Here is a 19,448-nt window from a genome sequence, read left to right on the forward strand (position 1 = left end):
AAATCAAAGTCTTCTGCCCACACAGGCTTTCTGCAGCCTTTAATCAAGTGAAGTAGAACCAAAATCAAGAAGTATACTGCAAATCAGTTTATGTACAGCCTTAATATACTTCTGTAGCAATGCATCTAAAATAAGTTGGCCAGTTCTTTGGCTGGTGACCTGGATGGACTTGCATGAAAGCTTGTACATACATCACTAGATTATTATTGGACTAAACACCTCAAATTCACTTCCAAGCCATGTTCCACTCAGTAGGAAATTTAACGACTCTGATGAACCTCTTACATGCTGTTATCAGGCACACTGGAGGGTCACTCTTGATGTAATTTAGGACAAAATAAATGCCTGCTGATCTTTCTATTTCTATCTAACTTAGCTTTATTGTGTGTTGATTGTGCTACTAATCAATCAAATATTGGCACGCACAAGGGACCAAAACAGTAAAAAATACACATACTTAAAATCAGAGGGCTTGCTTTGCCATTATTATCATTGTAGTTTCCTTTATGCATATATCATGCTATGTTTAGTCATGATCAGCCTTGTGAGTGTAACATCCAATTAAACGAAAGCTTACCATGTTGTCAATCTGCTTATGACTCACACATATAGCTGTAATATATGCTATCAGTGGTGCATCCATGCCATTAATGGACCGTATATGTAGATGTACTCTAAAATGAAGCAGTGCTACTCTATTGTGCACTTGGACAAGGAGCTGCTGATAGCAGAAAAAAACATTCAATTAAGATCCATCTAGAGCTGAGCATTTGCCTTGGGGTCACTGCTACTACACTGTCTCTACATGTACAGTGCTCTGTGATCTGATTGCTGATGATTATATCAGACTGACTTTTACTGTAGAAATGAGGAGACTTGCTGTTTGGATTATAATCAAACATTGTTGAGGTGGCAGCATGACATGCTTCAGGTTATGTGACTCACAGCATGTGGATATTCTGCATGATTCAATACCAGAGCTTTGGGTGTTTATTGATAGTGATACATAGACTATCTGTAACCAGCAGTGTTAATTTCATCGACTAAAACTATTCGTCAACAGCCTTTTATTCCATGGCAAAAACTAGACTAAAACTAACAAAAATAGATCTGTGATGACTTAAACTGACAAAAACTAAGTTTAGTTTAGTTTCTTCCCTAAAGTTCAACTTCTGTCATGTCAATCCACAGAGTTTTTCCCAGAGAGTCTTGGGGACAGGCTCATCATATATGTATATACATTTTTTTTAATGCAAATGTGAGACGAGCCTTTGTGGTCCTTTGGATTAGCAGTGGTTTTGGCTTTGTAACTCCCCGATGGATGCTGTTTTTGCTCAGTCTTATTGTTGAATAATGAACCCTGACCATAACCGAGTCAAGTGAGGCCTGCGAGTCTTTAGATGTTGTTGTGGGTTCTTTTGTGACCTCCTGGATGCATCGTCCATCTGTCTTAGAGTAAGTTAGGTAGGCTGGCCACTCCTGGGAGGGATCATCAGTGTACCAAGTTTTCTCCATTGTGGATAATGGCTCTCACTGTGGTTCAGTGACTTTAGTTCTCATTTGTTCTTGAATTTCTTTACATCATAGCATGTTGTGTTGCTTTCTGAGATCTTTTAGCCTACTTCACTTTGTCAGAAAGGTAGCATTTTTTTTGTTTAGCATTTTGCTTGGATTTTTTACATAGAGATATATATGAATAGCATCACCAAGCTGAGTCTTTGAAAAAGTCCGTCCTGGAACAGAAATCTAAAGAGTGCATATCTGCTGTTGAACCATGGCAGCAGACACTTTTGGAAGCAGAGACACGACTGCAATCACACAACCCAACGTTGAGTTGCCGTGTTTCAATGACACTTTCACATCCCACTCCTACACCTGACCTTCAGCACTTGTAATTATCCATAAATACAGTTTCATGGCTTGTTAAGCACACAGGCAGTTTACTGTAAGTCTGTGTAGCTTCAGATGATTCATTCCTCATGAGGGCTGAAAGCCTGCAGAGATCACCCTTGTATTCTGTGTGCTCTTACTCCTCTGGGTGGAGGTTTATAGTAGTCATAGCTGCAGATCAGTGAGCCCCCTTTGCTGCAGTCCCCCGGTTGAGATCTGCCCTCCAAATAAGAATAGACATGCCGCTTTATGCAACATCTCCAGTGCAGACAGAAGCAAGCCGCCTGGGCTGTGCATAAAGGTCAGAAAGTCAAGACTTAGCCTTTTTCTTCTCCCTTTTCATGACCGTTAAAAGTCTCGAGTGATCTTTGGATGTAGTCTATGTGGTTTTTCAGACAAAGCATCAATTCTACATTCATTTATACACCAGAATAAAAAACACACACTTGAGTAAGGGTGATTTCCTAGCAGAGGTGTTACCTGCTGCAGTAATGACAGGATGTGGTGTGGAAAGTGAGTCAAAATGAGTGAGTGGGCGTATTGAGGGGGTTCATCTTGAACAATGTTGCCTGTTCCTGTTTTTTTTCTCTTCTTGTAGTAGCTGACCCGTGCCGGGAACTGTCACATGGGGTGTTACAGAAAAACACAGGGCCTGACAGCTCTGACAAGATTAATGCAAGTTGTTATTTTGTGATGAGACAGCCGCGTCAAAGCAGAGAAGAAAAACGGCATTAATGCAGATGTGTCTCTAAACTAAAATCAACACGAACGCAGAGATTCGTTTGCTTTGACTGACAGCGTTAAACATTTATTTAGTGGTGCACTGCAAGGTTCTACATTTGTTGTCATTTGTTTGGTCAGGGCAGATTTCTGTGCATAAATCAGTTTGGCTCTCTTTGTGGTTTCTACAGCTCAAATTTCAGAAAAGTTGGGGCACAGAATGCAATGATTTGCAAATCTCTAAAATCCGTACTTTATTCACAATAGAACATAAACAACATGCCAGGTTTAGAAGCTGAGATATTTTACCATTTAACAAAAAAGATTAGCTCATTTTGAATATGATAGCAGCAACACATCTCAAAAAAGTAGGGACAGGGCAACAAAAAGCTTGAAAAGTAAGTGGTACTAGCAAAAAAGTACTAATTAGGTTAACTGGCAACTGGTGAGTAAATTGGCTGGATAGGAGGAGCATTTTAGAAAGGCAGAGTCTCTCAGGATTAAAGATAGGCAGAGGTATTATATGTGAACTGCGTCTAAAATATAATCTATAATATAATTTTTCCTCATGTATAATTGCGAAGACTGTCCCACCATCTATGGTCCATAATATCATCAAATGATTCAGAGAATTTGGAGAAATTTCTTTGCACAAGAGTCAAGGCCAAAGGTTAATGATGGATGCGAGTGATCTTTGGGTCTTCTGTTGGCACCGCATTAAAATAGGGCATGATTGGAAATCTCTGCATGGGCTCAGGAACACTTCCATTCACAAATGCAAGTTAAAGCTGTATCATACAAAGAGGAAGCCATATGTGAACATAATCCAGAAATGCTGCTGTCTTCTCAGAACCATTAAAAATGGACTGAGGCAAACAGAAAACTGTTCTGTGGCGAATTGAATTAAAATGAGAAATTCTTCGTGGAAACCAAAAAGGATGCCGTGTCTTGGGGACTAAAGAGGAGAGGGACCATCTAGCATGTTACTAGCCTGCATCTCCGATGGTATGGGTTTGCATCAGTGCCTTTGGTGTGGGTATCTTACACATCTAGAAAGGAACTATCAGTGCTCAAATGTAGATAGAGGTTTTAGAGTGAGAAAGGCTCCCATTCAGACGTCTCTTTCAGGGAAGGTCTTTCAAATTTTTGCAAGACAATGCTAATGCAATAGCTTGGCAGTATAAAAGCGTGATCAGGATGCTCCAGGCAGCCACCACAAACTGACCTTGGATAAGAGAAAGAAAATGGATGGTTCTGTTGTATAGATTAATCCATTCATTGTTTTATTTCCTAAATGAAACATAGTCAGACCCAAAATCTGATTTATGAAGGCACACGTTTCATATTTGGATGTAGTCTATGTCCAGAACAGGAAAAAAAAAACGGAAGGATTTCAAAATGTGAGGATCTTTAATAGCCTTATTATCTGCTAAATGTTAATTTGCAAGCCTTGCAAATACATTCAGTATGTGTGTTCGGATAAATCTGTGATTTTTATGACAACAGTGTTACACTTTGGTCATTATAATTGCCTGATTCTGACTCAGAGCTGTCAGCTCACTCTTGTGTTGGATCCTGTCCAAACTTTAAAGGGTTGTTTCCTGGCCAAGTTTTAGTGAAACCAGGGCCCATTAATTTCACTGAAGTTGCTGCAAAATAGACAAAATAGAGGCTGAAAATCTAACTTCCTTTACTACACAGTAACCCATAAACCTTTCATTGCTTTAAGGCTTTAATCTCTCGATTAGGTTTTATATCTCCTGAATTTTAATAAGGTCATGTAAGTCTTAGAAAACATGGGCCTTTAATTAAAACAGTATACTAACGCACAGGATGAAGTCTGCAATTAGCTTGTTTTTAGCCATTTAACAAGTAAAAAGGCCAAAAGACTCAACTAAAGGTGGAAGCAAAAACAAAAAAGAGAAAGTAGGCACTTTAAGAAGTCTGTACTCACAAATCATTCTCAGTCAATCAGTTCTCAGGTAAAAAAACAGATTAAGAATTAATCAATTTAGCAACTGACTCAACTCAATGAACAGAGTTATCAGCAGCAGACAGACCTGTTATTATAAAGCTTATAAAGCTAAATTCCTTTAAATATTGAAAAAAGTTGTGAAATTATGAAACCAATATCTGAGAGCCTTGGGGGAAGTTTTTAAATGGTTTGATTTGAATAATAAACAGCTGAAAAGGCCACCTTCAACAAAATAAGACCTATTTAAAAAAGAGAAGCTGATAAATATTACATTTGAGAAGTTTCAGTGGCAAATGTTTGACCTTTTTGTGAGAAAATTAATCATTTTCTAAATACAAGTGAAACCAGATTTCTTCCATATAATCAGTGTAAATGCCAACATGCAGACCTGTAATTATAAACATTGGGATCTCTCGATTAGGCTCTGTTTTGTAGATTTTTTTGATTAGGGTCATAACAGTGTTGGAAAACATGGTGAATAAATGGAACCAATAGCTGAGAGCCCAAGGGAAGTCTTCAAATTGCTAGTTTTGGCCATTGAGAGATCTAAAAAAAGATTGAATTATCTCATTTAAGTAGCCATTTCTTCTCCAAGAGCTAATTGGAGCCAGGAGTCAGCCAACCTGGAGTCCAATCAATGTGATGAGATTGGATGTGTTGGTTAAAGCTGCCCTGCCCTATAAAAAACACACACCAATGTTGAATTTGCTGTTCTCAAGAAGCATCGCCTGATGTGAACCATGCCTCACACAAAAGAGCTCTCAGAAGACCTACGATCAAGAATTGTTGACTTGCATGAAGTTGGAAAGGTTTACAAAACTAAAAGCCTTGATGTTCATGTGTCCACGGTAAGACAGACTGTCTACAAATGGAGAAGGTTCAGCACTGTTGCTACTCTCCCTAGGCGTGGTCGTCCTGTAAAGATGACTGCAAGAACACAGCGCAGAATGCTCAATGAGGTGAGGAAGACTCCTAGAGTGTCAGCTAAAGACTTACAGAAATCTCTGGCACATGCCAACATTTGTGTTGACAAATCTACAATAAGTAAAACATTAAACAAGAATGGAGTTCATGGGAGGACCCACGGAGGAAGCCACTGCTGTCCAAAAAACACATTGCTGCATGTTTGAAGTTTTGAGCACCTGGATGTTCCACAGCACTACTGGCAAAATATTCTGTCCGTAGATGAAACCAAAATTGAGTTGTTGGAAGGAACACACAACGCTATGTGTAGAGATAAAAAGGCACAGCACACCAACATCAAAACCTCATCCCAACTGTGTAATATGGTAGAGGGGCCATCATGGTTTAGGGCTGCTTTGCTGCCTCAGGGCCTGGACGGATTGCTATCATTGACGGAAAAATGAATTCCCAATTTTCTCAAGACATTTTGCAGGAAAACTTAAGACCATCTGTCCACCAACTGAAGCTCAACAGAGGATGGGTGATGCAACAGGACAACGACCCAAAGCATAGAAGTAAATCAACAACAGAATGACTTCAACAGAACAAAATGCGCCTTCTGGAGTGGCCCAGTCAGAGTCCTGACCTCAACTTGATTGAGATGCTGTGGCATGACCTCAAGAGAGCGATGCACACCAGACATCCCAAGAATATTGCTGAACTGAAACAGTTTTGTAAAGAGGAATGGTCCAAAATTCCTCCTGACCGTTGTGCAGGTCTGATCTGCAACTACAGGAAACGTTTGGTTGAGGTTATTGCTGCCAAAGGAGGGTCAACCAGTCATTAGCCCAGGGGTTCACATACTTTTCCCTTCCTGCACTGTGAATGTTTACATGTTTTGTTCAATGAAAACATGAAAACATATAATTTTTTATGCAGTATTAGTTTAAGCAGACTGTGTTTGTCTATTGTTGTGAATTAGATGAAGATCGAAACACATTTGATGACCAATTTATGCAGAAATCCAAGAAATCTCAAAGGGTTCACATACTTTTTCTAGCGACTGTATGTTATAATACTAACTTAAATTAACCTGACGTACCAGATGGTTATGTTTCACACATCCATCTGGAAAACCTTCCATATAAGGTGTTTGGAAAAGGGCAGAGCCTTTGAAAAAAAAACACTCAGGGTGATTGGATGAACATGCTGTCTGTCACATCTTTATGGGCCAATCAGCTCAATAAAACACTGACGTTGTAGCCCCAAACCATGGTGCGTCACTACTGACGAATAAACTCCATAGGTAGCTGCATAATTCGAACAATGGCGACTTTTGTCATGTCACTACATGACTTTTGCCGTTCTTCATTTAATGAAGAAATGTCGTCAAGTTCTGATAAAACTTACGTTTTAGAAGCATCCATGCTAATATCTTCCGCCATATTTGCACAAGCCTCTTCTCACTGCTTGCATACGTCACGACTCTGCCGTCGAAAGTACTGCCCCTGGATGCTGATTGGTCCTGTCACTTTCTAACTGGGCCCAAATGGTTCAAATGGGAGCTTTGCAAGATGGATTTGCCATTGAGAAACACAGAAACGGGCGAATCCATCTGCTTTTCAAGGTTACCAATTTACAGTATTATAAAAGCTCTAAAAATCTCATTTATAAAGAAGAGCTAACCATGGAAAGCAGATGAACTGGCCAGCCTCAATGTCATCTTGTAAAGCTCCAGTCCAGAAAGGCCTATCCAGAGTTCAGTCACATGTAGATCTCAGTGTTTTCACATGTTTACAGCAGACATATTCCAACATATCTAGAGTGTTTAGACACAAATTATGGATTTCACTTTACAGGGTTTTTAAGGACCAAATTTCTTAAAACTTGACTCATGACTTCCTTTGACAGTCTTGATTTGGACCGTTCCTTATCCATGTCGTAAAAGAAGCAAGATAAGAACCTTTTTTGGTCAGAGGGGTCGGCTTTTGAAGCACCCTGGTGCTGTGGGAACATCTGCTTTCTTTCTTTGGACACGTCAAGGTTCTTTATATAGCCTTATGTACCAGTGAAGGGCACATACAGGAGTGTTTGGGGAGTACAGACCATGGGAATCAATGTGAGGTCCAAGACTTCTCTGGCTGTCTTCTAGTGAAACCTCCCACAACCAGTCTGGTGATTCATTTTATTCACACAGAGGGAGATTAGAGGATTTAAGCATCCAACCTTTCACATAATGTTACTCTGGATCTCCAAATAGGCCTATAACTCCTCTGTGCAATGTCAGTTAGTATTAAAAACCATGAATCCAAACAGAGCTAGCCAGAATACATATTTTATTAGGCAGAGAAAATACTGTTCAGAAGAAGAGAAACACCAAAAATAAACTTCTGTCATACATCAACTCCTCTCATACGGCGTAGGAAGGTCACAAGTACACCAAAGAGAAACAAACATTGCCAAAACTATGCGTGGATTACCCCTTTAAAGAGGTAAAATGTATACTGTAGCACAGTCAGAAGCATGTCACGGCTCAGGTGTTGTTAAAGCAGAACATAATGGCCTTCGGTAAGCACATCTGAGGCAGTTCTTGATTCTCCACGCTATGAAAAACACCGAGACAAAAAAGGCAGGTGGCACTAAAGTGGGGGAGCTCTTTTCCTTTAAATCAGCAAAACTTGAGGCGTCAAAGTTAATAACATCAGCCTAAAAAGGTGGTAGATACACAAGACGACCGGTCCTTTAAAGAAAGTTGATTCAAAGAGGAGGCCTTTCTTGGCACAGAAAGCAACCTCAGCCGAGTGGTGAAAATCTCCTGAAAGAGGCAGAGAGGGAAGGCAGCTGGGGTTGGCTTTTGGCAGCTTGTTCTGTCCAGAGCTTGGTGGACCGGTCTGGGGAAGATATTCCACTTTTTCCCATGTGAAATAGGAGCCAAAACGGGGCAGAAAAACTCTGCTCCGACTCCTTACAAGCACACTTAAACATACGCACAGCCCCTTCAGACACAATCAGACTAGTACACAAACATGCAGACTTATACAAAGGCAGAACTTTACAAAGTCATGCAGATGGAATGTTTTGATATTTCTGTAGTCTGACTCAAACATGTTTTGCTGAAGTCTATTTAAATCAGACAGGATTCATAGGGAACTACTTAATGCAGTGTAGGCTGTTGTGACAGATTGTAATAGTGCTCCTGGAAAACTTCCACAAATGCGTCTTCTGATGGGGGAAGAAAGAGCAAAGAGGCTTTACAAAGCTGAACAGAAGTACATGAGTTACTTAGGTGTTTTCCCCAGAAATGTCTCAATATAACCATCAGTATTTTTCTCACAGAGGTAGCCTGATCCTGACCTAATTACAGTATACTAGAATTTAAAAAACACCCTTAAAATTATCCTTTAACCCACTGGAAATGCATCCTGAGTACTGCTGATTTTTTCAGATTAGACGTTTAGATTGTTAAAGTAATAGATATACCCAAATATAACATAAGGATCTTCAGTGCAACTGTATTTTGCTTGCTTGTCAAACTTTGATGTTACAGATCTAAATGAATGTTGATATCAGGCAAAGATAACCTGAGTAAATACAAAATACAGTTTTTAAATGATGATTTCATTTATTAAGGGGAAAAGCCACACAAACCGTCATGACCCTATGTGAAAAAGTCAGTCCCAGATGAGAAACAAAGTCATTTGCATCTATCAGTCTGGAAAGAGTTACAGGAACAGTGAACCACGTTGAGAGCCGTTATCCACAAATGGAGAAAACTTGGAACAGTGGTGAACCTTCCCACTAGTGGTGGGCCTACCCAAATTACTCCAAGAGCTCGCTGACCACTCATCCATGAGGTCAATAAAAAGCCCAGAGCAACATCTAAAGACCTGCAGGCCTGAGCTGACTCAGGTAAGGTCAGTGTTCATGATTCAACAATAAGAAAGAGACTGGGCAAAAATGGTATCCATGGGAGAATTCTGCAAAGAAGAGTGGGCCAAAATTCCTCCATAGCAATCTGAAAGACTCAGTTATTACCAACACTTGCTTTCAGTTGCTGCCACCAAGTGTGGCACAACCAGCTGTTAGGTTCGGGGGCAATTACTTTGTCACATAGAGCCAGATAGGTTTGCATGTTATTTCCCCTAATAAAATCACTATTTAAAAACTGCATTTTTTATTATTGGGTATATTCTTAGTCTTATAATAGTAATTGATAGTAATTTTAGTAGGCCACCCACTCCTGGGAAGGCTCACCACTGTTCCAAGTTTTCTCCATTTGTGGATGATGGCTCTCACCCTGGTTCACTGGAGTCCCAACGCTTGGAAATGGCTTTGTGACCCTTTCCAGACTTTTTTCTCATCTGGGATTAACTTTTTCACATAGTGCCAGGAAGGTTTGAATGGCTTTTTTCCCTTAAAAGATGATATCATTATTAAATAACTTCATTTTGTTTGTACTCAGGTTGTCTTTGCCTAATATGAAAGTTTTTTTGATATGAAATATTAAGTTTTACAAAAAGCAACAAAAAAAAACAAGAGGGGGGCAAATACTTTTCACAGCCCTGTATCGTTTTGTTCAGCAGATGTTCGATGAATATTTATCCTGACTTGTCAGAAATGAAAAAAATATAGCCCTCCAGCATCTAGCTAAGTGGTATTTGGTAGGACTGTTTGACAGTGCAATTAATTTGCAAAAACTAATCTTAAATTAAATACAATGAGAACTCTTCCACAGCTAAAGTCAGCTTTGCACCTTCATACTGTTAAAGTGATCTATTTGGGAATGTTTCAACAAATCAACACGCAAGGAAAGTGATTGGAAAAAGTAAAAGAACTAACTCAAAAATAACATGATGCTAAAACAAAGTGAGGAAAAATGAACCAACGATGAGACCTGTCAATTAAAATTACAGTAGGCTAAAACTGAGAAGCCAGCTGATCGAATTGTTCACTGAATTAAGCTAGCAAACAGCTAAAACGAGAACCTGAAAGAGGAAGAAAGTAATCAGCCAGTAGCAGAATTAATGGGAAGGAAGCTGTGTAAGTCCTTCTTGAACTGTTGTGGCATTATGGCTAGAACAAAAGAGTGAATGGTCTTAAGTTAATCTGTAAAGTGACCTGGCAAAGATTGAAATAGTTAGCTAAAATACTGGACAAATTGTGTTTTAGTTAGCCACCAAATTGAATATTTAGCCAACAGTTAAAATATTACTATAGTAGTTAAGAGTCAACAGTTAAAGCTTAGCTCAATATATTGATCAAATTGTTGAGTATGTGGGCTTAAATGGATAGTTCAGTATTTTTTGAAGTTGGGTTGTATGAGGTTCTTGGTGATAGTAGTGGCATTCAGAGAGCAGGAAATTCTCAGAGAAGCTAGGCTATGCGGCCTAGCAGATGGGTACAGGTTTACTGCGTAATTTAGTGAGTTTAAGGTAAAAAAAAAAAATTGCCAAAAAACAATGTTGGCTCAATTGTACGCTATTTTGAACATTTATAAGTGTTTCATTTTTTTCATTTTTCATCCAGAAAACCTCAGTCTTTGGCATAAACAGCTGTTTACAAAGCCAAAGCTTGCACTGCAAAATAGCACGAAACACAGAGGCTTTGTGGGTGAAAAATAAAGCACCAAAAGTTTTCAGTAAAGCATACATTCAAGCCAATATTGTTTTTTTTGTTTTTTTTTGGGCCTATTTTCACCTAAAACCCTAGCTTCCCCAAGTACATCCTGTTCGAAGCGACAACGCTCTCTGAAATTTCTGGAGGCCGATGGCACTACTGTTGTGAAGCTCCTCCTTCAACCAAGCTTCAAAAATACTGAAATATCCCTTTAAAGCAATGTAAACAGAGCAGATAATGTGATCTCTAAATTGGGGATAAACTGTTCGAATAGTTAGCCAAAGGGTGTGGCCAGAAACTGAAAGAGTTAGCTTAAGTAATTGAATAAACTGTAAAAAATAACACACATTTTCTCGAGTGTTTCCTGTGTACTTTAAGCTAAAAGTAAGGTGCCAACAGTTGCATGAACCTTTAGCAAAAATACTACAGAAACTAGAAATTGGTAGCTTGAAATTCCTTTGGAATTTTCCATTTTGGGACTAGTAAAGGAATATCTTATCTTGAAGTTGTGAGCAAGCAGTAGAATTTTTAAAATTGAACATGGTGGATAAACTGATGAAAATAGCCAAAGAAGTATCTAAAAACAAATTAAATTGAAAAAACATTGGATGAACAACAAAAATAGCATAATGCCAGAAAATAGGAGCAAAAGGAAATTGAAAACTGGGTCTCTCTTGGTATGAGAGATGACTAGTGTACGTTCCAAAATATAGAACTGTTCCTTTACAGTGGTAAAATCTAAGGGATACGCCCTTCACTTGATGATTTAAGGTATTTTCACAGCCTAATCGGATTAAGTTCGCTTGCAAATGATTGTTTTTTCCCTTTTGGAGACCATCAGAGTAACAAAGCAGCTGAGAAATTGGATTAAATATACAGTATAATCATAAAGAATGATTTAACTCACTAACATCTGATTGGCTCATTAAGTGGCATTCATCCGCTCTGTGAATAAGACTAATTTAATAGAAGAGATAATCATAGTGAATGTATTATCTCTACAAACACAATGATGTAAACTCAAGAACAACAGTGGCCAATGCTCCTCCGTGTTCTGGCAGTGTGAGAGACACCGTTATCGCTCAGTCCAGACACAACCAGCACCGCGCCTAGTCGCTGCAACCAGTGGAGTTTTGAGGGAATTGGTCGCCGCTGTTGTGGCGGGCTCACAGGTTCTTGTTAGTGTCGTGTTGGCACTGGCTGTCGGTCGAAGGGTTGAGGAAGGGCAGCTCCTCCCTGCAGCCCTGCAGCTTCAGGACCCGACTGTTCAGGTCCAGGCAGCACTGTACGAAGACACAAAGAGAAATACAGTTAATACTAAATCAGTGGTAAACAACACAAAAAGTATCCTGAAATGTACTATACAGTAACTTATTTATGCTTCTGTAATAATAATTTATATTTGCAAGTGAAATACAGGATGGTTTTTGTGTTTCAAGGCTGTTAAAATGACTCAGAGTTGCTCATCTGAGGGAAAATAAACCCTATCTTATAGCCTGTGCGTAGATGCATTAAGTGTTTTGTACTGGGAATCAAATATCAGACATTATGATACTAAAGATGATATGTAGCCCATGAAGTAGGTCAGATGTATAGTATTTTTAGGCTGTCTCCAGTAACTGTTTTATATTATGGTATGGAATTACAAGGCACTGTGGTGTTAAGTGGTGTTACACTGGTACTGTAACCAACTTTTCCTGATATGGCTGCTTCATAATAAAAGAATTCCAACAACATATTAATCTGGGACTTTTATAAGGAGAAGTTGGAATTAAATTAAATGTGTTCAGTATGTGTTTAGATTACATAAAAACCTCCTCAAATGTCAGAGTGATTTCTAGAAAGCAATGTCCATTAAATAGAAAATATGTTAAAGAGCTTTAAAATGACTGACCTAATTCAACAGAGGTCCAACCAATTTACTGCTAGTAGTCTCAAGTGACTGTAGTATAAAGACAGGTCCAGTCCCTGGTTAATTAGTATTCCTGGCTACCATTACACCATTAAGACAAAAGAACACTTAAAGCAACTCATGAAAAAAAAGTTATCGAAAAGTAAAAGTCAGGGGATGGATACAAAATCATTTCCAAAACACTGAACATCCCCAAGAGTTTAGTTAAATCCATCATCAAGACATGGAAGGAATATGGCTCATGTGTAAATCTGCCTAGATCAGACTGTGCAAGAAGGAGACTAGTGAGAGAGGCCACCAAGACACCTATGACTACTCTGAAGGAGCGACAAGCGTCAGCAGCTGAGATGGAAGAGACTCTGCATACAACAAGTGTTGCCCGGGTTCCTCACCAGTCGACTCTTTATGGGTGAGTGGCAAAGAGAAAGCCACTGTTGAATAAAACTTAGATTAAATCTGAACTAGAGTTCACCAAAAGGCATGTGGGAGTCTCCATGGTTAAGTGGAAGAAAGTTCTTGGGTCTGATGAGACCAAAATGGTGCTTTTTGGCCATCAGAAAAGACTACTAAACATTGTACATCACCACAAACACACCCTTCCCCCTGTGAAGCACGGTGGTGGCAGCATCTTGCTGTGGGGATGCTTCTCAGCAGCCATCCCTGGAAGGCTTGTAAAGATAGAGGGTAAAATGAATGTGGCAAAATATAGGAAAATCCATCTGCAAGAGAAGTATAGCTTGGGAGAAGATTTATTTTCCGCCAAGATAGTTAACCGTAGCATACAGCGAAAGCTTCTCAGAAATGTTCTTAAGACAAAAAGGTGAATGTTCCAGAGTGGCCAAGTCAAAGCCAATAGAGAATTTGTAGCTGGACTTGAGCAGGGGTGTTTATGCCTGATCCCTATGTAACCTGACAGAGCTTGAGCAGTTTTGCAGTGACCAGATGTGCAAGCCTGACAGACTCAATGCTGTGATTGCAGCCAAAGGTGCTTCCACTCAATACTGGCTAGTAGGAGGTGAATATTTCTGTAGTCACTGAAATTACATGAAATATTTTTATTTTATTGACATTACTTTGTAGAAGGCTGATTTCACTTTGACATTCAGGAGGTTTGTTTATAGAGTCAGCAAAAGGGTAAAACATCCAAGGGGGTGAATAATTTTTTATAGGCACTGTATATCTAGTAAATCCTTCAGTATAAAGTCCCTGTGCTAAAACATAAATTAAACACATTACAGTGAAGCTATCAGTAATAATTACTAAATAATTAATGAAGTTTGCAGAAAAAAGCTTGCAAAGTCCTTCAGGGCTAATTGACACAGTTAAGTCCCTTTCATAGCCTCTAGTCTTAATCTAATTTGATGCTTTAAAAAGATATTAACCACATCACACTTATACTAAATAAGAGAGGCCTGCCTGCAGATTTTCCACTCGTCTTTTCAGAGGTTTAAATTGCATTTTCATAATGTGAGAATTTTAAATTCTGTCTCACCAGATGTCCTCAACTCACTCCTGGTGGGTTTTATCTGCACAGTAGGCATCTAACAAAGAACTGTTCAGCTACATAAATGTGCCCGACTCTCCTCTTAGATAACACACGCTCAGTACATCTTGTTTGGAGAATGTGTGCTTGTGCCGCCATCTCCTCTCCTGAAATGTTTACTTTTCTGTGAGCATTTGTGTTCATTTTTCTTCTCCTTTGCATATTCAATGTGACAATTTGAGGCAGAACACACAAGAGAACACACATGATAAGGCACAGCAAGTATTAGCAAAGCAAATGAGGGCCTTACTTTGAGTTCCAGCAGAGTCTGAAGACCCAGGCACAGCTCGAATGTGTCATCCTCTGAAAAGAAAGGAGAGCAGAGATAAGGGGGGAGAGGAGCAGCTCTGAACAGACTCAAATTAGCACGTATACATTAGCCTTAATCCAGGTGAAATCATCAGCACAGCTGCATTATTCATTCTTGTATTAATAGGTATAAGTGATGGCATTGTGAGAATTTTTAGAACAAACAGGATTAAATGCTGGGTTAAAGGATTAAAACAACATTAACCGGTGCAGAGGAACATCATTCCTGCTGCAGTTTTGTTCTTTTTATCTTTGTTAGATCAATGTCGACCTCAAAACAAATGGAAGGTTGAGATAAATCATCAAAGAGATGACATTTTTGTCCATAAAGTCACATTATTTCTATCATTTATGCTTTGGTGCCCTTATGATAAGACTCTACTTCAAAGGAAGAGTTTGACATTTTTGGAAATACATCATTACACTCTTTTGTTGAGATTTAGATGATAAGTTTTATATCTCTTTTATCATTATACACTCAATATGAAGCAACAGCTGGTATAAAATCAGGCAATTTTAGCTTAGGAAAAGGGAAAACAGCAGCCTGGCTTTATCAAGAGGTAACAAAATCTATGTGCCCTCACCTCTAAAGCTCCTGACAATTAACACTTGACATCCTGGTTTTTTAATCCAGACAGAAGTTGGAGTGTAAAAGAAATATATGATGTGTTAATTGGTGAGCCTTGAGAGTGATGGGAAGCTGATTTAATGAACTTTATCATGCAATAAAGTGCTCCTAGGTCTAACTTTATATTAATATTCAATAGTCCATTTCAGTGTTTTTTAACTGCGCTTATATTGCGAAACAAAATTAATGGATAATACAATTGCCTGTTCCTGCAATCCCCAGCGGGATAAGCAGTTTTGCTGCTTTGTCAGACTCTGCAAAAGAAATGACTTTGAATTCGTTAAAGGCAGAGTGGGTCCATTAATGTTGTTTTTTGTCATCAGCAAGAGCGAAAGGGAAACTTGTCTCATCCTTGGAGGCAAAGCTAGAAAGGGCAAGTTTATTTGTCGGGAATCATTTAGACAAGACTCGTTTCAGTTAAAGACAAGTTGCACATCAAGTTCTGCCATCAGGACTCACAGTATAGTAAGACCAGAAAGGCCAAGGACTCATGTTCAGATACCGTGGGCACCACACTTCCTTGCCAAGCAAGCCCATCGCCCCATGTGCAAGTCCAAGTCTCAACTCTCAACATTAACAGAGATAAACTCAATGGCAGCATCCAAGGAGTCCCTAGATTCCCAGGTCTTTATTTTGGCCTTCCCAACATTTTACCCTCATTTAGAAAGTTAGGAGCCCCAACAAGGACATCTACAATTTGGACACTCCACAGTTCACTACCACTGTTGCCTGACCCATTATCCAGTCCATGTGGCTACTGAGGAGCACAGGAGTTAAAACGGACCCGTGAAATCAGAGGTAGAGCTACTACACTTCACAACACTCTGTGTACCTCACAAAACTCCAGAATCCTCCCGAGGACATCACAGCCCACCGAGTTGAAAGCCTTCAGTTCAAAAGCCTGCATCTCTGATGGTACGGGCTTGCATTAGTGCCTGTGAAGTGGGAAGCTAGCAGATCTTGTATGGCATTATTAAAGCTGAAATTAAATGGAGGTTTTAGAGCAACATATGACAAGAGGATCTGGCTGCAGACCACAATATGGCGACCTCAGCCGTGGGGTAGGAAGTAGGGATGTGCATGGTTAATCGGAAAAACGGTTACAATCGTTTATCAAACAAGCCGCCGCAGGATCTACCTGTTGGTTAAACTAATTACCTATCATTTTTATAAACATGGGCTTGAAATCCCAGTCTATAATGCTTTTAAACTGTAATGAACTTCCTGCCACTAGAGGCTGCTGTAGCTTCAGTTAATGGCCGCTGCCTTCCTCTCTGGCACTTCACTGGATGTAAACATGAGAAGCCCAGTGGTGGCTTAGTGGTTAGCGTGTAGTAGGAAGACCACGGTACGACAGTTTTCTGAAGTAGAAAATGGAAATAAAGTTGGTATGTGGGCTGTTGAGGGTTGAACTCACGTGTAACTACTCGCCCGATGTGAAAAGAGGCCACATATCAGAGCGCGATATTAATATGCAAAGAGGAATGAAGGCGGGTGGCGCTAGCTTTTAATGCTAGCCATGCTGTAGAGAGTATATCAGGCCTGTGAGGAATTTGACTGTTTTCTAAGGATTTTAGACCACCAAACTGTAAATCGGGATGAGGGGGCATACCAAGTTTCTCACACCTGGGATACAGTCCTGAAGAAGTCAGACTGCAGATGGCGCTGTCCTCCTACTCCTCCAAGTAGGAGGACAGCGCCAAGAAAACCTGTATAAATCAGCTGACCAGACACGTCACTGCAACATCACATGACACTTCTGAAGAAAGCAGCAGAGAGCAGCCCAAACTGTCAAGGTATGAAAACAGAGGTCTGTTCATATGAAACTTCAGTATAATGAAATGTAAATGAGCATTTAATAAGGAGCAAGAATAGGGAAATAGACGCTTAGGAACATCCTTTGTAGGAAAGTGACCTACATTACCCAAGCCAGAACCAGAATGGTGTACTGAATGACGTGTATTTTCCACTTGCTGTTAGAGGCAGATTTAAAATTTAACACACCACAAACTAAGGAAAACCCAAAGATATGTCACTTCCTGCCCCACGGTCGAGGTCTCTCACATATGCTGCAAGCTCAAAACCCTGCTCATAAACCCATGCCCTTGATGTGGAATTTAACCTTTAAAATGAATATTCTTACGTGTTGTCCCCATCTATCGCTAATGATTAAAATCACTTCAGCAGACAACAAAAACTTTAAGTGATGGACTCTGGACTGAGCACTTTCTTTCTTGCTGATTTAGCTAAAGCTAGACTGGGCCTCCATTTGGCCTTTAAATGATGCTTCTGGACTGATTATGTAAAATAAATATTTTATAAATGTTAAGCATTCACTTGGTAGAGTGACAGGCGTGACAAGCTTCATTACTATGTTTTATAAATCTTTAATTCTAAGCTTTATTTGTTCAATCTTTAACCTTTGCTGTTCTAAATACCATGAAGTTTAACCAAGGGAAAGCTGATGCAAACATGAAGTAGTACTTCCTACAAAAGCAGACAAATACCCAGACTTATAGAACCTAAAATCCTATGAAAAGGAAGCTGGAAAGAGACTGATGTGTCAGCCTTATGTGAGTCTCCTCTCAAAGAAAGTCTCTGTGATAAAAAATAAACCTTTACCTCCTTTCAGAGATAAAATATGACGTAAAGGGTCAGCATGTTACCAAAGTACCTTCTCCTTTCCTTTCCTTAGACAACTTCAGTTTAATATCTTTTCTTTATTACTTCGTCTTTGGACTGGTGTTTGTGGAGACTGTTAAACATGTCAGTGACAAACCATCAGAGAAATATTTCAAACAAAAATCCTCAGTTCCCTTCTGTACCTCTTTCTGTTTTGAGCTTGCTGTCCGCAGTTCTCTGTCTTGTTGTGATAATCACTCTTCTCTGTAATCATCTTCCCACTTGCTCTTCTTTGTAGAAGCACATTTTCCTCTGACATTCCTCAGACCAGATGTAAAAGGTTTGTTTGTAACATTTGTGTTTAACTGGCAAAAGAAAGTTAACAAGATGATCTGAACAGACATCCATCTGTCTGAACATACTGCTGATTACTGCTTAAACCTTCGACCTTGCTGTCCTTTTATTTCATGCTAATCTCTGAGAGCTTTAAAGGGATGAGGATGGATGGTCTGTCTGAATGATAAGTAGAGAAGAGTGCATTATCAAGTCAACATCTCTCCTAATAGAATCTGTGCAGGAATAACGGCTGCTCTCGTGTGTTTTGACAAGTGGAAAATTACCAGCACTATTTGTGTCCACCCTTAAAAACACGGAGCCATGATGTCAGCGACTGAATATCCACTAGATGGATTGCAGCAACATTGGGTCGACACTTTTTCTGCAGATATTAAAGTCCATTGACGAGTAAGACTCTGTTAATATCTACAGCCCGTTTTTGGTTGGCATGTGGAGTATGTGCATGCTTAGCTGTTAGCTGTTTAGCTATTGTCAAGGAAATAAACTAAGACATTACTTGGATAAGATGACTTTCTGCACCCGTTAAAGCTGCAAAGCATGAGCTTAACATTACACTGCAATCTGTACTATCTACAAGGATGAACACTGCAGTCAAATTGTTGCTTTCTGTCCAACTTCTTGCTCATTCTCCCACTCTTTCCTCTTCTTCGCTTCATCCATTAGAGTCTGCTTCCCTCTCTTAGCTTTAGCCATTTTATCAAACAGTACAGAAATGGGCTAACTGGCTTCTTTTGAGCTAAAGGCTTGTGTGTGAACTAGTGCTGTACGCACAGCCCACTGTCAAAGTGACATTTTACTAATAGCATGCAACTAGAGCGCTCTTTGGGAAATAAGATAGACAGCATTCCCCCCTGTTAAAGTGATTGTACAGGGGCGCAGATGGTCTAGCTCAGGGGTTACCAAACTTTTCAGCCCGTGACCCCCCCCCCCCAAAAAAAAGTGGCATCAGAGACCAGGGACCCACATCTTTCCT

The 19,448-nt window shown here is 39.6% G+C and overlaps 1 protein-coding gene and 1 long non-coding RNA gene across 2 annotated transcripts in view; one reads left to right on the forward strand and one right to left on the reverse strand.

The window, feature by feature from the left end:
• The window catches only part of LOC121505616, a 34,875-nt gene that overhangs the window by 9,105 nt on the left and 6,322 nt on the right, over positions 1-19,448 (forward strand). The window lies entirely within an intron of this gene.
• The window catches only part of nrip2 (nuclear receptor interacting protein 2), a 56,954-nt gene continuing 45,321 nt past the window's right edge, over positions 7,816-19,448 (reverse strand). The window contains exons 5-6 of the mRNA XM_041781074.1: positions 14,810-14,862; positions 7,816-12,387 (exon numbers count right to left, since the gene is read on the reverse strand). Coding sequence (XP_041637008.1) covers positions 12,271-12,387; positions 14,810-14,862 — 170 coding nt within the window. The 3' untranslated portion in view covers positions 7,816-12,270. The remainder of the gene's footprint in view (positions 12,388-14,809; positions 14,863-19,448) is intronic.

The sequence above is a fragment of the Cheilinus undulatus genome, linkage group 23, assembly GCF_018320785.1.
Source record: "Cheilinus undulatus linkage group 23, ASM1832078v1, whole genome shotgun sequence".
Lineage (NCBI taxonomy): Eukaryota > Metazoa > Chordata > Actinopteri > Labriformes > Labridae > Cheilinus > Cheilinus undulatus.